We start from the raw sequence: 15,595 nt of genomic DNA on the forward strand, positions 1-15,595 counted from the left end.
TGAGTTGGAAGGAGATCTGGGGTGGGAGAGGAGTGAGTTGGAAGGAGACCTGGGGTGGGAGAGGAGTGAGTTGGAAGGAGATCTGGGGTGGGAGAGGAGTGAGTTGGAAGGAGATCTGGGGCAGGAGAGGAGTGAGTTGGAAGGAGATCTGGGGTGGGAGAGGAGTGAGTTGGAAGGAGATCTGGGGTGGGAGAGGAGTGAGTTGGAAGGAGATCTGGGGCGGGAGAGGAGTGAGTTGGAAGGAGATCTGGGGCGGGAGAGGAGTGATTGAGAAGGAGATTTTGGGGTGAGTGTGAGAGGAATTATTCATAAAGAGATTATGGGTTGAGTGGGGGAGGGGAGGAGGAAGTGTGAAGAAGATTGGGGGTTGGGGGGCGGGAGAGGAGTGAGTTGGAAGGAGACCTGGGGTGGGAGAGGAGTGAGTGAGAAGGAGATCTGGGGTGGGAGAGGAGTGAGTTGGAAGGAGACCTGGGGTGGGAGAGGAGTGAGTTGGAACGAGATCTGGGGCGGGAGAGGAGTGAGTTGGAAGGAGATCTGGGGCGGGAGAGGAGTGATTGAGAAGGAGATTTTGGGGTGGGAGAGGAGTGAGTTGGAAGGAGATCTGGGGCGGGAGAGGAGTGATTGAGAAGGAGATTTTGGGGCGGGAGAGGAGTGAGTTGGAAGGAGATCTGGGGCGGGAGAGGAGTGATTGAGAAGGAGATTTTGGGGCGGGAGAGGAGTGAGTTGGAAGGAGATCTGGGGCGGGAGAGGAGTGATTGAGAAGGAGATCTGGGGCGGGAGAGGAGTGAGTTGGAAGGAGATCTGGGGTGGGAGAGGAGTGAGTGAGAAGGAGATTTTGGGGTGAGTGTGAGAGGAATTATTCATAAAGAGATTATGGGTTGAGTGGGGGAGGAGGAAGTGTGAAGAAGATTGGGGGTTGGGGGGTGGGAGAGGGTGAGTTGGGGTGGAGCTTGGGTTGGCGGGGGTGGAGCTAGAGTTGGCGGAGGTGGAGCTCCGGTTGGCGGGGGTGGAGCTTGGGTTGGCAGGGGTGGAGCCCGGGTTGGTGGGGGTGGAGTTCGGGTTAGCATGGGTGGAGCTAGAGTTGGTGGTGGTGGAGCTCGGGTTGGCATGGGTGGAGCTCTGGGTGGTGGGGTGGAGTTCGGGTTGGCGGGGGTGGAGCTCGGGTTGGTGGGGGTGGAGCTCGGGTTGGCGGGGGTGGAGCTAGAGTTAGCGGGGGGTGGAGCTCGGGTTGGCGGTGGTGGAGCTAGAGTTGGTGGGGGTGGAGGTTGGGTTGGTGGGGGTGGAACTTGGGTTGGCGGGGGTGGAGCTAGAGTTGGTGGAGCGAGAGCTTTTTAAGGTGTTGACGATTTCTCGCCTGCTTTTGGGGGGCAGGAGAGGAAGGGGGTTCATATATATGCTGGTGGGTGAATGTGGCGTTCATCACGTTTCTGAGTTAAGTGTGTTGTCCTACAGGAAGAAGAAGAAGCCATACTACCAACTTCGTCCACTTCCGGAATTGTTTGATTTATTTGTATTCAAATGTCTGGTAATTGTTCTGTATTTATTTATGCCAATGTGTACTTGTACATAACTGTCATTAATTTAAAAAGGCTTCGGGACTATCGAGCGATCTTTTTTTCTTTAACTCCAAAAAAACGACCTTTTTTTTTCAATTTATTTGTTTTTTGTTTTTTTGTTTTTGTTTGCCGAAAACACTCCCAGGGCCTTAGTGATGAATCTCTGAAAGTTTGATGAAGATCCGTTCAGCCATCTCTGAATAAAATGCGCACACACAAAAACTGGGCACACACACACACACACACACACACACACACACACACACACACACACACACACACGCACACACACACACACACACACACACACACACACACACACACAAACTGGACACGCACACGTACACAGACAACTCGCGTTTATATAATTATATATAGATGTATGTTTATAAATAATGATGTAGGAAAATACCTGAAGAGGTTCATGAATGACCTTTATATGAGGAAACGGATTTATTGATGTCCTCCCGGAAGTGCTCAACCTCAGGCTCTCAATCCTGGTGTCTTTAACCACGAGGAATGTGTTGGAAAATCTAAACCTCTGTCCACCTGCCGCGTGACAACAGGACGTGGTTGAGAGAATATTGTTGGAAGACGTCATCTCGTGCCAGGAAATACCAGGCACCGATTGTGACCCCGCCATCTTGGCTCTCACCTGGCAACCCCAAGATGAGGCGGCTCCCGATGTGTACTTCTTCTCCTGCGGTGATGCCAGGGTGGGTATAATGACGTCACAGTTCAATGGCAATAATTATGACACCTTACAAACCCCCCTCCCCTCCAGCATTAGGTGGATGGAGGTTATGTTTTCACACCTGTCTGTTGGTCTGTTTGTGACAGGATATCTCAAAAAGTTGTGGACGGATTCGGACTAAATTTGGTGGACCGGTTGTGTGTTTGACAAGGACAAATTGATTCGATTTTGGTGAAGATCCGAATCCAGATTCGGCCTATCAGTGGGATACAAAACGTAAACTGTTCACCTGGCGGAGGTATGCGCTCTACCGAGTGCCCTTCTAGTTACCCTCGCCTGGGGAGAGGGTATTGCATTTGAGTCCGTTTGTCTGTTTGTCTGTCTGTCTGTTAGTCTGATGACGTCATCGGTCACGTGGTTCGGCCGCCATATTTGTTTTAACACTAAAAACCATTGAAAATACAACCTGGTGAGGGTTTGCGAACTCTGATTGCTCTTTTTCTTGTTACCTATGCTTTGGAGTGAAACGGATGAGGTTTTGTGAAAGGTTGTCCTCATTACCTGCTTGCCCTTCAGGATCAACCATTAGGTCCATGTGTCTTACAGACGGATCTCATTCAAGCAGACATCCAGGGATCTATCCAGGCATATCGAGGCATCATAAAGTAAGGAAACCCTCCTCTTCCTCATTGTTTGCCATTAACCTTCCTCTCCATCTGCTTCTGACGGTGTAACCTTTGCCCTTTCAAACGACATTTGTTATTTCAGAGAAGAAGAAAAAGAAGAAGAAGAAGAAGACGATGAAAGTGTATTTGAGGGTGAAACACTCTCGCGACCCTCTACTCCCCCTTTAAATACACCAAGAAGTGCAACACCTCCTCCCTCGCCCAAACCGACCAAGGCAGACAGATCAAGAAGTCCGACACCACATTCGTCTCTCATTTACTCCTCTATACCAGATCGAACAGGTGAACGGCTCAGGTGACCAAACTGTGAGATACCACGAACCAGTCAGATTTACACATTCCCTTTACCTTCCTGGTGTTCTGTCTCACATCTTCATCAGTCTTTTACCTTTCATTTTCTTCCTCCTCTGCCCCATCATCCTTGTCTGTGAGCAAATTAGAAGAAATATTCTCTACTTTAACGCGATCTCTTCCTCTTCCATTTTGTCCACTCCATATTGACCGTCATCCTCTTCTCTCTTTCATCTCCTCAGGCCAGCATCTTCTGAGGTCAGACACCTTCTCCTTCATTTTGTCGCTCTCATCCTCCCTCTTGTCTCCATATCCTTTGAGCCGCCATTATTCCTCTTCTATAAAAGTTTTTCCTGATTGTCCACTCCATTTCCTACTTGAAATCCTTAATCAAAATGGATGATTTTGAGGACATCATAGAATGAAACAAGTTTTTTTTTGTGTTTTCTCGAGTTAATTCGAACATCAATCAATCGCATTTGAAATGACCATCCATATCTCTCTCTCTCTCTCTCCCTCTCCCACTCCCTCTCCCACCCTCTCTCCCTCCCACCCTCTCTCCCTCTTCCCCCCTCTCTCCCTCTCCCACTCCCTCTCCCACCCTCTCTCCCTCCCACCCTCTCTCCTTCTTCCTCCTTCTCTCCCTCTCCCACTCCCTCTCCCACCCTCTCTCCCTCTCCCCCCCCCTCTCTCCCTCTCTATCTCTGTGTCTCATCTGTATTGCAAGCCAAATGGCTGGCACAGTCGGTGGTTCTGTAACAGTTGCAGTTGCACATGGAGTCACAATTTATGCTTCATGAGTCATGTGTGTCCAACTCATTCGGCCGACCGTTCTGGATATCAAGAGTGTGGAGATTTACAACCCGTCGGACATAGGTTCTAATTGGCCATTGGACATTTTGTGTGCTCTGTGCAGAGATGTTGAGAAACGACCAGAACACGGGTGAGAGATACCAGCATGCCATGGACACGGTGAGTGACGTCTTGTGTTGTTCTGGTTTGGAGTTGTAAACAAGGTAATTGTGCGACACCTTTTACCCTTTATCTACTGCGCACGCACCTGCTTGGTTATCCATAGGATGTTTGTTTGATCTTGACATCGATAGAAGGCAGGTGGGATAGACTCTACCTGTATCTGCATCTACTTTAATAGCTGTACATCCCCAATGTCGAAAGCGGTCCCTTCGGCCAGATTCTCAGCCAACCGGTTTTACTCTCGTCCGTCACAACTCCATTACTCAGGAGGTTATCAACCGAATAATCGAGGAGATCGAATTGTTCTTGGAGAAGATTCAGACTGTGGGAGAAGCTCATGCAAAGCAGACCCAAAAAGGAAAAGGATCGAAGAACCCAAAAACAAAGGAGGAAGGTAAAAGGAATAAAGGATCAACACAAGGACATCAAATTGAGCGTCAGGTGGAGTTTACGTATTCTCCATTTCATTTCCCTCAATCTCTCCCTGCTGTCATAGGAAATAACCAAGACAATGTCAAACCACTTTCCAAGGAGGAGTTTGAGGACATTCTACGGAAGTTCAAGCATGCTTTCAACCTGCTGGTGGGTTTTGGGGGAGAACCCATTGGGTTTTGGGTTTGAGTGGATACAACATGTCGGACGTACGCCAACACGTTCACCTCTTTGTTTGCCTGCTGCAGGGTCGTCTGAATGGTCATATTAAAGATCCAAACGCCGAGGAACTGGTCCAATGCCTGATGGAACCGCTTACCAAGGTGAGCAAAAGGGCGTCAGGTCCTCAGGTCTTCATCAGGCATCGGTTGCAAAGAGCATCGGGTCTTCAACTCCCAGACTAGGTCCACATCGGTTTGCGCGTCTCCCAACAGATTGCACACGTTGGTGGTCCGAATGTCGCGGCCTCCATCATCCAGCCACTGCTGTCCGATCCGGCGCTTACCCTAATCGAGAATTCCCTTCCGCATGTGGAGCGGGGACTTTGGAAGGCCATGGGGCCGGCGTGGTGCATTCAAAGGTCAGTTGGACTTCAGGCTTTGGGATTCCATTATGGCTAACCTCAGGGCCTTTCCTTGATCCCTTCGAGTAGTTGACATTTTATTACCCTCGCCAGAAGAGAGGGTATTGCAATTGAGTCCGTTTGTCTGTTTGTTTGTCTGTCTGTCTGTCTATCCGTTTGTTTGTATGTTTGTTTGTTTATTTGTCTGTTTGTCTGTTTATTTGTCTGTTTGTCTGTTTATTTGTCTGTTTGTCTGTTGGTCTGTCTGTCTGTCTGTCTGTCTGTCTGTTTGTGTTTGTTTGTTTGTCTGTTTGTTTGTTTGTTTGTTTGTGTTTGTCTGTTTGTTTGTTTGTTTGCCCACGCAGAATAAATATGATTTTCTCTGCAACCTTTGGTCCGATTGACAGGAAATTTTCACCATAGGTGCAACTCCACCTGTATAATTTTTTATGGCAATTATGACGTCATAGGTGACGTGATTCGGCCGCCATCTTGGAAAAATCGAAAACCTTTGCACCTCCATATCTCGGAAAGTGCTGAATAGAAAAAATTGACACATGGCTCATTGTAAAGAACACTCCATGGGGAATAAAATATGTTAATGATGATGTCATCGGTGCCTCAATTATGACGTCATAATTCGACAAGTACAAAACTTCATCCAATCAACATGAAATTTCTTGAGCACCATGTCGGCATAAACTGGTGGAGAATAAAAATAATGATGTCATCGGTCACGTGTTCGGCCGCCATCTTTGTTTTAACACAAAAGCCTTAAAAACCACTGAAAATACATCCTGGCGAGGGTTTGCAATCTCTGATTGATCTTTTTCTTGTTAATATTGTAATACAATCCTTCGGTAAATCCCGGACACCTCTCTGTCTCGCAGGGACAAATGGCCTGCGGACCAAATGCCAAAGGGACTGTTTGCCCCAACGTTTGCTGATGGTTGGACGGCCCCACCATTCGTTTACGAAGAGGTCAGAAGTCAATTACCTCGGTCAGGCTGGCAAAGGTGTCAAGATGTGTTACTGCTGATTAAAGTTTAATACCATAAATAGGAAATGTAATACAGGTGAATGGTGAGAAGCTTCAGATTTACACTATGGAGTGAAAAGGTAAACATTTGAACTAGAAACAAGGAAGTGTCACATTTAGAATTCAACTTGTATCACTCTGATAACACCTGTTACCTCTTACCTGGGACCAACAGACACTTCGCATTATTCAACCTGATTAGGAACATCATATCGTTTAGGCAAACCAATGCCTGATGAAGCCTGGTGGTAAACCTCAGCCAAGCACCTGGCAGGGAATGCTCCTATCAGATAGGTATTGTCCTTAATGATGGTGATCTTCCAGCTGGGAGTAATCTATCTATAATTCCAGCAATCTCTGTGTGTCTGTGTGTCTGTGTGTCTGTGTGTCTGTGTGTCTGTGTGTCTGTGTGTCTGTGTGTCTGTGTGTCTGTGACCGCTGTTTCTCGACAACCACGGGTCCGATATACTTGAAACTTGCCAGGTATATTGCTGGGGACCCGAGGATGTGCCTTTTCAAGGTTTCATATTAATCGGACAATTACTTACCGAGCTATGTCCAAAAAACGCTTCAACCAATCAGAGAGCAGCGAGCTATCACGTGTGCCGAACGTGGCGATCAGACTCTGCCTCGGACGGCACATTTGACAGCGTATTCATTTATTTCACGTTGGAAAACTATGTTGCCGTTAAACTATGTTTTAAAACGAATTCAAACTGCGATTAAATTAAAACGATTCATCCTAACTGCGATTTGCGAACTTCCGGACAGTGACGACTTATCTTCCGGCAGCCAATCACAGAACGCTCTGTTGCGTAGGCGTGGCCGATGTGAGACGAGCGGAGCTGAGCGCGTTACGAGCTGACCGCCATTACGGTACGTAATTCGATTTCTTATGCGCATTATTTCTCCCAATTCAGTCAGAGCGAAGGGCGGAAGCGAAGAGCGTTGTTTTTTTTGTTTACGGGCGTACGGGCGGGGTAGAGCGTACGGGTAGCGTTTTTTTTTTTTTTTTGGCCACGGAACGGGCACCCACGTACGGGCAATGCCCTAGTCTATCTATAATTCCAGTAATCTCTGTATGTGTGTTTGTTTGTTTGTTTGTTTGTTTGTCTGTGACCGCTGTTTCTCGACAACCACGGGTCCGATATACTTTAAACTTGCCAGGTATATTGCTGGGGACCCGAGGATGTGCCTTTTCAAGGTTTCATATTAATCGGACAATTACTTACCGAGCTATGTCCAAAAAACGATTCAACCAATCAGAGAGCAGCGAGCTATCGCGTGTGCCGAACGTGGCGAACACACTCTGCCTCGGACGGCACATTTGAGAGCGTATTCATTTATTTCACGTTGGAAAACTATGTTGCCGTTAAACTATGTTTTAAAACTAATTAAAACTACTATCTATAATTCCACGGGTCCGATAAAAAACACCGTACTCGCAAGCCGTTCGCTTTGGACCAAACCATTTCATGTAAATAGAGGGGGGGGATTGTCACCACTCGCAAGCCGTTCGCTTTGGACCAAACCATTTCATGTAAATAGAGGGGGGGGATATAATTTTAGATATATATATAGTACGGGCATGCCCTAGTCTATCTATAATTCCAGTAATCTCTGTGTGTGTGTGTGTCTGTGTGTGTGTGTGTGTGTGTGTGTGTGTGTGTGTGTTTGTCTGTGACCGCTGTTTCTCGACAACTACCGGTCCGATATACTTGAAACTTGCCAGGTATATTGCTGGGGACCCGAGGATGTGCCTTTTCAAGGTTTCATATTAATCGGAGAAGTAGTTACCGAGCTATGGCGATTTCTTTACCAAACTCCGCAAGCCGTTCGCTTTGGACCAAACCATTTCATGTAAATAGAGGGGGGGGGGGGGGGTTCTGTGGTCGTTGCGAATGGACCAAACCATTTCATGTAAATAGAGGGGGGGGGGTTCTGTGGTCGTTGCGAATGGACCAAACCATTTCATGTAAATAGAGGGGGGGGGTTCTGTGGTCGTTACTGCCACGTGGTTTCAAAGTTTTTTTTTGTTGTTGTTGTTTGCACGCATGCTTTTTTGCACGCACGTACGGGCACCCACGTACGGGCACGTCCTAGTCCTTAGAATTCCTTCAAATGTCATACATGTGAGTGGTGGGAAATGGAAGATGGGAATAATCGCAGAGGAGCTGAAATGGAAAAGGAAGAGACGGGAAAGGGAACGGAGGGACAGCAGGTTGGATAGTGGGGGTTCAGGTACAGGAAATGTGTGTGGAAGGGGAGTAAGATGTAGATTACCTTCGTCTGTGGTGCCCATTGGCCTGCAGCTGATGAGGTCATTGGTTGGGTCGACCGACGTTTGCTCAGTAAGTGGACGATGCCTCCTGTTGGTGCAAGATCAGGTCGATGGATGAGGTCGTGTTGATTCACCTTATCAATTTGGAGTGATTAATGAAGCCCGATTCCTGGGATAAACATCCAAGTGGACTTTTCCAATGAGCTGTTGCTGTCCAGCTGGACTTTTAAACAACGTTAGGCAATCTTGAAGAGTTTGTTGCTGATCTGATGTCATCAGTGTCCCACTTGTTGAAAACAAGGTTGAACTAACCCGGAACCATCATGGTGTTTTCAGTGTTCCAAAGAGACTTGGGGGGGGGGGGGGGGGGGGGGTTGAAGCTTTGAGAATGGGAAAAGTTTTCAGGCAGAAATGAACTTTCCTCTTCCAAGTGGCCATGGAGACGTCAGTGGCGGTCCAAGAGAAAGTCCATGAGTTTGGGAATTATAAACATGTGACTAGTTGAGTTTGATTCAGGAATACTACATGTATTTGTACCATACTCACTACGAAGAGTACGTGGAGCCCTCTAATTAAACATCCGTTACCCTATAGAAGTTACCCTATAGAAGTTACCCTATAGAAGTTACCCATTAGAAGTTACCCATTAGAAGTTACCCTATAGAAGTTACCCATTAGAAGTTACCCTATAGAAGTTACCCATTAGAAGTTACCCATTAGAAGTTACCCTATAGAAGTTACCCTATAGAAGTTACCCTATAGGAGTTACCCTATAGGAGTTACCCTATATGAGTTACCCCATAGGAGTTACCCTATAGAAGTTACCCATTAAAATTTACCCTATAGAAGTTACCCTATAGAAGGCGTGTTGCATCAGAGGCACAGCTGTGCCTTCAGGGAATGATGCTGCCCCGCAGGCTTTGGCTGCAGATAAAGAAGAAGATTCGTAGTTTGTCCCACCACCCCGTAACCATGGTAGTTTGGTAGTTGGTTGAGGTTGATGATCTATTGTATTGCATGGAAACACATGGAAGGCCTGGGTTTGAATACCTCATCATATACCACGTGAATTGCCCACTTACCTGCTGTGCATCTCATGGAGGGGGTTTTGCTGGTTACCAGGAGGTCTGATTTAGTTATCGTACTATAACATGTAATAACAATGCTCATTGTTCTCTTCTTTATCTTTTCTTTTAGAGCCAGAATGCAGACGTTAAAGAAAGGTGAGGAGAAACAACATGGAGACCATCGTTTGTTCGTCATTCAGTGTTTGCACACATGATTGGAGCCATGTTAACCAGAGTGATAACCGGCGTAATCAGTACATGTTTGTTGTTGGATTGGTCTTTTTATACAGTCGAGACTCATGGAAGAGCGAGAGGACGGAGGGGAAAAAGTCAACGCACTGGACTGTGGGTCAAACACCAGGATCAAGGGAATGAATGAACAGGATAAGAGGAGTGAGAGAGGAGGAGAAACACGAGAACCTGCTGGTAAACTTAGGTTGGAATAATGGGGGTAAAAATGATCTCCAGGAGGGATTCGGATGACGTCATGGGATGGTGGTGCCCCTCCTCTTTTGAATCCCCAGAGAGAATTAGAGAAATGAGGAATTAAAGAGGAGGTGTGCGTCAAACCTGGATGTTAGAGAAACGAGGAATTAAAGAGAGGAGGTGTGCGTCAAACCTGGATGTTAGAGAAACGAGGAATTAAAGAGAGGAGGTGTGCATCAAACCTGGATGTTAGAGAAACGAGGAATTAAAGAGGGGAGGTGTGCATCAAACCTGGATGTTAGAGAAACGAGGAATTAAAGAGAGGAGGTGTGCATCAAACCTGGATGTTAGAGAAACGAGGAATTAAAGAGAGGAGGTGTGCGTCAAACCTGGATGTTAGAGAAACGAGGAATTAAAGAGAGGAGGTGTGCGTCAAACCTGGATGTTAGAGAAACGAGGAATTAAAGAGAGGAGGTGTGCGTCAAACCTGGATGTTAGAGAAACGAGGAATTAAAGAGAGGAGGTGTGCGTCAAACCTGGATGTTAGAGAAACGAGGAATTAAAGAGAGGAGGTGTGCGTCAAACCTGGATGTTAGAGAAACGAGGAATTAAAGAGAGGAGGTGTGCGTCAAACCTGGATGTTAGAGAAACGAGGATTTAAAGAGAGGAGGTGTGCGTCAAACCTGGATGTTAGAGAAACGAGGAATTAAAGAGAGGAGGTGTGCGTCAAACCTGGATGTTAGAGAAACGAGGAATTAAAGAGAGGAGGTGTGCATCAAACCTGGATGTTAGAGAAACGAAGAATTAAAGAGAGGAGGTGTGCGTCAAACCTGGATGTTAGAGAAACGAGGAATTAAAGAGAGGAGGTGTGTGCCAAACCTGGATGTTAGAGAAACAAGGAATTAAAGAGAGGAGGTGTGCGTCAAACCTGGATGTTAGAGAAACGAGGAATTAAAGAGAGGAGGTGTGCGTCAAACCTGGATGTTAGAGAAACGAGGAATTAAAGAGAGGAGGTGTGCATCAAACCTGGATGTTAGAGAAACGAGGAATTAAAGAGAGGAGGTGTGCGTCAAACCTGGATGTTAGAGAAACGAGGAATTAAAGAGAGGAGTTGTGCATCAAACCTTGATGTAAGAGAAACGAGGAATTAAAGAGAGGTGTGTGTCAAACCTGGATGTTAGAGAAACGAAGAATTAAAGAGAGGAGGTGTGCGTCAAACCTGGATGTTAGAGAAATGAGGAATTAAAGAGAGGAGGTGTGTGTCAAACCTGGACGTTAGAGAACCGAGGAATAAAAGAGAGGAGGTGTGCGTCAAACCTGGACATTAGAGAAACGAGGAATTAAAGAGAGGAGGTGTGCGTCAAACCTGGATGTTAGAGAAACGAGGAAGTAAAGACAGGAGGTGTGCGTCAAACCTGGATGTTAGAGAAACGAGGAATTAAAGAGAGGAGGTGTGCGTCAAACCTGGATGTTAGAGAAACTAGGAATTAAAGAGAGGAGGTGTGCGTCAAACCTGGACGTTAGAGAAACGAGGAATTAAAGAGAGGAGGTGTGCGTCAAACCTGGATGTTAGAGAAACGAGGAATTAAAGAGAGGAGGTGTGCGTCAAACCTGGATGTTAGAGAAACGAGGAATTAAAGAGACGAGGTGTGCGTCAAACCTGGATGTTAGAGAAACGAGGAATTAAAGAGAGGAGGTGTGCGTCAAACCTGGATGTTAGAGAAACGAGGAATTAAAGAGAGAAGGTGTGCATCAAACCTGGATGTTAGAGAAACGAGGAATTAAAGAGAGGAGGTGTGCATCAAACCTGGATGTTAGAGAAACGAGGAATTAAAGAGAGGAGGTGTGCATCAAACCTGGATGTTAGAGAAACGAGGAATTAAAGAGAGGAGGTGTGCGTCAAACCTGGATGTTAGAGAAACGAGGAATTAAAGAGAGGAGGTGTGCGTCAAACCTGGATGTTAGAGAAACGAGGAATTAAAGAGAGGAGGTGTGCATCAAACCTGGATGTTAGAGAAACGAGGAATTAAAGAGAGGAGGTGTGCGTCAAACCTGGATGTTAGAGAAACGAGGAATTAAAGAGAGGAGGTGTGCATCAAACCTGGATGTTAGAGAAACGAGGAATTAAAGAGAGGAGGTGTGCGTCAAACCTGGATGTTAGAGAAACGAGGATTTAAAGAGAGGAGGTGTGCGTCAAACCTGGATGTTAGAGAAACGAGGAATTAAAGAGAGGAGGTGTGCGTCAAACCTGGATGTTAGAGAAACGAGGAATTAAAGAGAGGAGGTGTGCGCCAAACCTGGATGTTAGAGAAACAAGGAATTAAAGAGAGGAGGTGTGCGTCAAACCTGGATGTTAGAGAAACGAGGAATTAAAGAGAGGAGGTGTGCGTCAAACCTGGATGTTAGAGAAACGAGGATTTAAAGAGAGGAGGTGTGCGTCAAACCTGGATGTTAGAGAAACGAGGAATTAAAGAGAGGAGGTGTGCGTCAAACCTGGATGTTAGAGAAACGAGGAATTAAAGAGAGGAGTTGTGCGTCAAACCTTGATGTTAGAGAAACGAGGAATTAAAGAGAGGTGTGTGTCAAACCTGGATGTTAGAGAAACGAAGAATTAAAGAGAGGAGGTGTGCGTCAAACCTGGATGTTAGAGAAATGAGGAATTAAAGAGAGGAGGTGTGTGTCAAACCTGGACGTTAGAGAACCGAGGAATAAAAGAGAGGAGGTGTGCGTCAAACCTGGACATTAGAGAAACGAGGAATTAAAGAGAGGAGGTGTGCGTCAAACCTGGATGTTAGAGAAACGAGGAAGTAAAGACAGGAGGTGTGCGTCAAACCTGGATGTTAGAGAAACGAGGAATTAAAGAGACGAGGTGTGCGTCAAACCTGGATGTTAGAGAAACGAGGAATTAAAGAGAGGAGGTGTGCGTCAAACCTGGACGTTAGAGAAACGAGGAATTAAAGAGAGGAGGTGTGCGTCAAACCTGGATGTTAGAGAAACGAGGAATTAAAGAGAGGAGGTGTGCGTCAAACCTGGATGTTAGAGAAACGAGGAATTAAAGAGACGAGGTGTGCGTCAAACCTGGATGTTAGAGAAACGAGGAATTAAAGAGAGGAGGTGTGCGTCAAACCTGGACGTTAGAGAAACGAGGAATTAAAGAGACGAGGTGTGCGTCAAACCTGGACGTTAGAGAAACGAGGAAGTAAAGAGAGGAGGTGTGCGTCAAACCTGGATGTTAGAGAAACGAGGAATTAAAGAGTGGAGGTGTGCTTCAAACCTGGATGTTAGAGAAACGAGGAATTAAAGAGAGGAGGTGTGCGTCAAACCTGGATGTTAGAGAAACGAGGAATTAAAGAGAGGAGGTGTGCATCAAACCTGGATGTTAGAGAAACGAGGAATTAAAGAGAGGAGGTGTGCGTCAAACCTTAATGTTAGAGAAACGAGGAATTAAAGAGAGGTGTGTGTCAAACCTGGATGTTAGAGAAACGAAGAATTAAAGAGAGGAGGTGTGCGTCAAACCTGGATGTTAGAGAAATGAGGAATTAAAGAGAGGAGGTGTGCATCAAACCTGGACGTTAGAGAACCGAGGAATAAAAGAGAGGAGGTGTGCGTCAAACCTGGACATTAGAGAAACGAGGAATTAAAGAGAGGAGGTGTGCGTCAAACCTGGATGTTAGAGAAACGAGGAAGTAAAGACAGGAGGTGTGCGTCAAACCTGGATGTTAGAGAAACGAGGAATTAAAGAGACGAGGTGTGCGTCAAACCTGGATGTTAGAGAAACGAGGAATTAAAGAGAGGAGGTGTGCGTCAAACCTGGACGTTAGAGAAACGAGGAATTAAAGAGAGGAGGTGTGCGTCAAACCTGGACGTTAGAGAAATGAGGAATTAAAGAGAGGAGGTGTGCGTCAAACCTGGACGATAGAGAAACGAGGAGAGGAGGTGTGCGTCAAACCTGGATGTTAGAGAAACGAGGAATTAAAGAGAGGAGGTGTGCGTCAAACCTGGACGTTAGAGAACCGAGGAATTAAAGAGACGAGGTGTGCGTCAAACCTGGATGTTAGAGAAACGAGGAATTAAAGAGAGGAGGTGTGCGTCAAACCTGGACGTTAGAGAAACGAGGAATTAAAGAGAGGAGGTGTGCGTCAAACCTGGATGTTAGAGAAACGAGGAATTAAAGAGAGGAGGTGTGCGTCAAACCTGGACGTTCGAGAAATGAGGAATAAAAGAGAGGAGGTGTGCGTCAAACCTGGACGTTAGAGAAACGAGGAATTAAAGAGAGGAGGTGTGCATCAAACCTGGACGTTAGAGAAACGAGGAATTAAAGAGAGGAGGTGTGCGTCAAACCTGGACGTTAGAGAAACGAGGAAGCAAAGAGAGGAGGTGTGCGTCAAACCTGGACGTTAGAGAAACGAGGAATTAAAGAGAGGAGGTGTGCGTCAAACCTGGATGTTAGAGAAACGAGGAATTAAAGAGAGGAGGTGTGCGTCAAACCTGGATGTTAGAGAAACGAGGAATTAAAGAGAGGAGGTGTGCGTCAAACCTGGATGTTAGAGAAACGAGGAATTAAAGCGAGGATGTGTGCGTCAAACCTGGATGTTAGAGAAACGAGGAATTAAAGAGAGGAGGTGTGCGTCAAACCTGGATGTTAGAGAAACGAGGAAATAAAGAGAGGAGTTGTGCGTCAAACCTTCATGTTAGAGAAACGAGGAATTAAAGAGAGGTGTGTGTCAAACCTGGATGTTAGAGAAACGAAGAATTAAAGAGAGGAGGTGTGCGTCAAACCTGGATGTTAGAGAAATGAGGAATTAAAGAGAGGAGGTGTGCGTCAAACCTGGACGTTAGAGAACCGAGGAATAAAAGAGAGGAGGTGTGCGTCAAACCTGGACATTAGAGAAACGAGGAAGTAAAGACAGGAGGTGTGCGTCAAACCTGGATGTTAGAGAAACGAGGAATTAAAGAGACGAGGTGTGCGTCAAACCTGGATGTTAGAGAAACGAGGAATTAAAGAGAGGAGGTGTGCGTCAAACCTGGACGTTAGAGAAACGAGGAATTAAAGAGAGGAGGTGTGCGTCAAACCTGGATGTTAGAGAAACGAGGAATTAAAGAGAGGAGGTGTGCGTCAAACCTGGACGTTAGAGAAACGAGGAATTAAAGAGAGGAGGTGTGCGTCAAACCTGGATGTTAGAGAAACGAGGAATTAAAGAGAGGAGGTGTGCGTCAAACCTGGATGTTAGAGAAACAAGGAATTAAAGAGAGGAGGTGTGCGTCAAACCTGGACGTTAGAGAAACGAGGAATTAAAGAGAGGAGGTGTGCATCAAACCTGGACGTTAGAGAACCGAGGAATAAAAGAGAGGAGGTGTGCGTCAAACCTGGACATTAGAGAAACGAGGAATTAAAGAGAGGAGGTGTGCGTCAAACCTGGATGTTAGAGAAACGAGGAAGTAAAGACAGGAGGTGTGCGTCAAACCTGGATGTTAGAGAAACAAGGAATTAAAGAGAGGAGGTGTGCGTCAAACCTGGACGTTAGAGAAACGAGGAATTAAAGAGAGGAGGTGTGCATCAAACCTGGACGTTAGAGAACCGAGGAA

General features: G+C 46.3%; 1 protein-coding gene across 2 annotated transcripts in view; it reads left to right on the forward strand.

Moving 5' to 3' along the window:
• The window catches only part of LOC137427972 (epidermal growth factor receptor kinase substrate 8-like protein 2), a 65,491-nt gene that overhangs the window by 23,751 nt on the left and 26,145 nt on the right, over positions 1–15,595 (forward strand). Inside the window, exons 1-11 of one of the 2 annotated variants that reach the window (XM_068117845.2) lie at positions 1,302–1,399; positions 2,123–2,272; positions 2,857–2,915; positions 3,019–3,218; positions 4,144–4,199; positions 4,470–4,596; positions 4,699–4,784; positions 4,883–4,957; positions 5,069–5,214; positions 6,087–6,177; positions 9,714–9,739. In XM_068117845.2, the coding sequence (XP_067973946.2) occupies positions 1,394–1,399; positions 2,123–2,272; positions 2,857–2,915; positions 3,019–3,218; positions 4,144–4,199; positions 4,470–4,596; positions 4,699–4,784; positions 4,883–4,957; positions 5,069–5,214; positions 6,087–6,177; positions 9,714–9,739 (1,022 nt within the window). In that variant the 5' untranslated portion in view covers positions 1,302–1,393. Of the gene's footprint in view, positions 1–1,301; positions 1,400–2,122; positions 2,273–2,856; positions 2,916–3,018; positions 3,219–4,143; positions 4,200–4,469; positions 4,597–4,698; positions 4,785–4,882; positions 4,958–5,068; positions 5,215–6,086; positions 6,178–9,713; positions 9,740–15,595 lie in introns of those variants that run through there. The other variant, XM_068117844.2, reaches the window with a different exon arrangement.

The sequence above is a fragment of the Myxine glutinosa genome, chromosome 5, assembly GCF_964187855.1.
Source record: "Myxine glutinosa chromosome 5, kmMyxGlut1.1, whole genome shotgun sequence".
In the NCBI taxonomy this organism is placed as follows: domain Eukaryota; kingdom Metazoa; phylum Chordata; class Myxini; order Myxiniformes; family Myxinidae; genus Myxine; species Myxine glutinosa.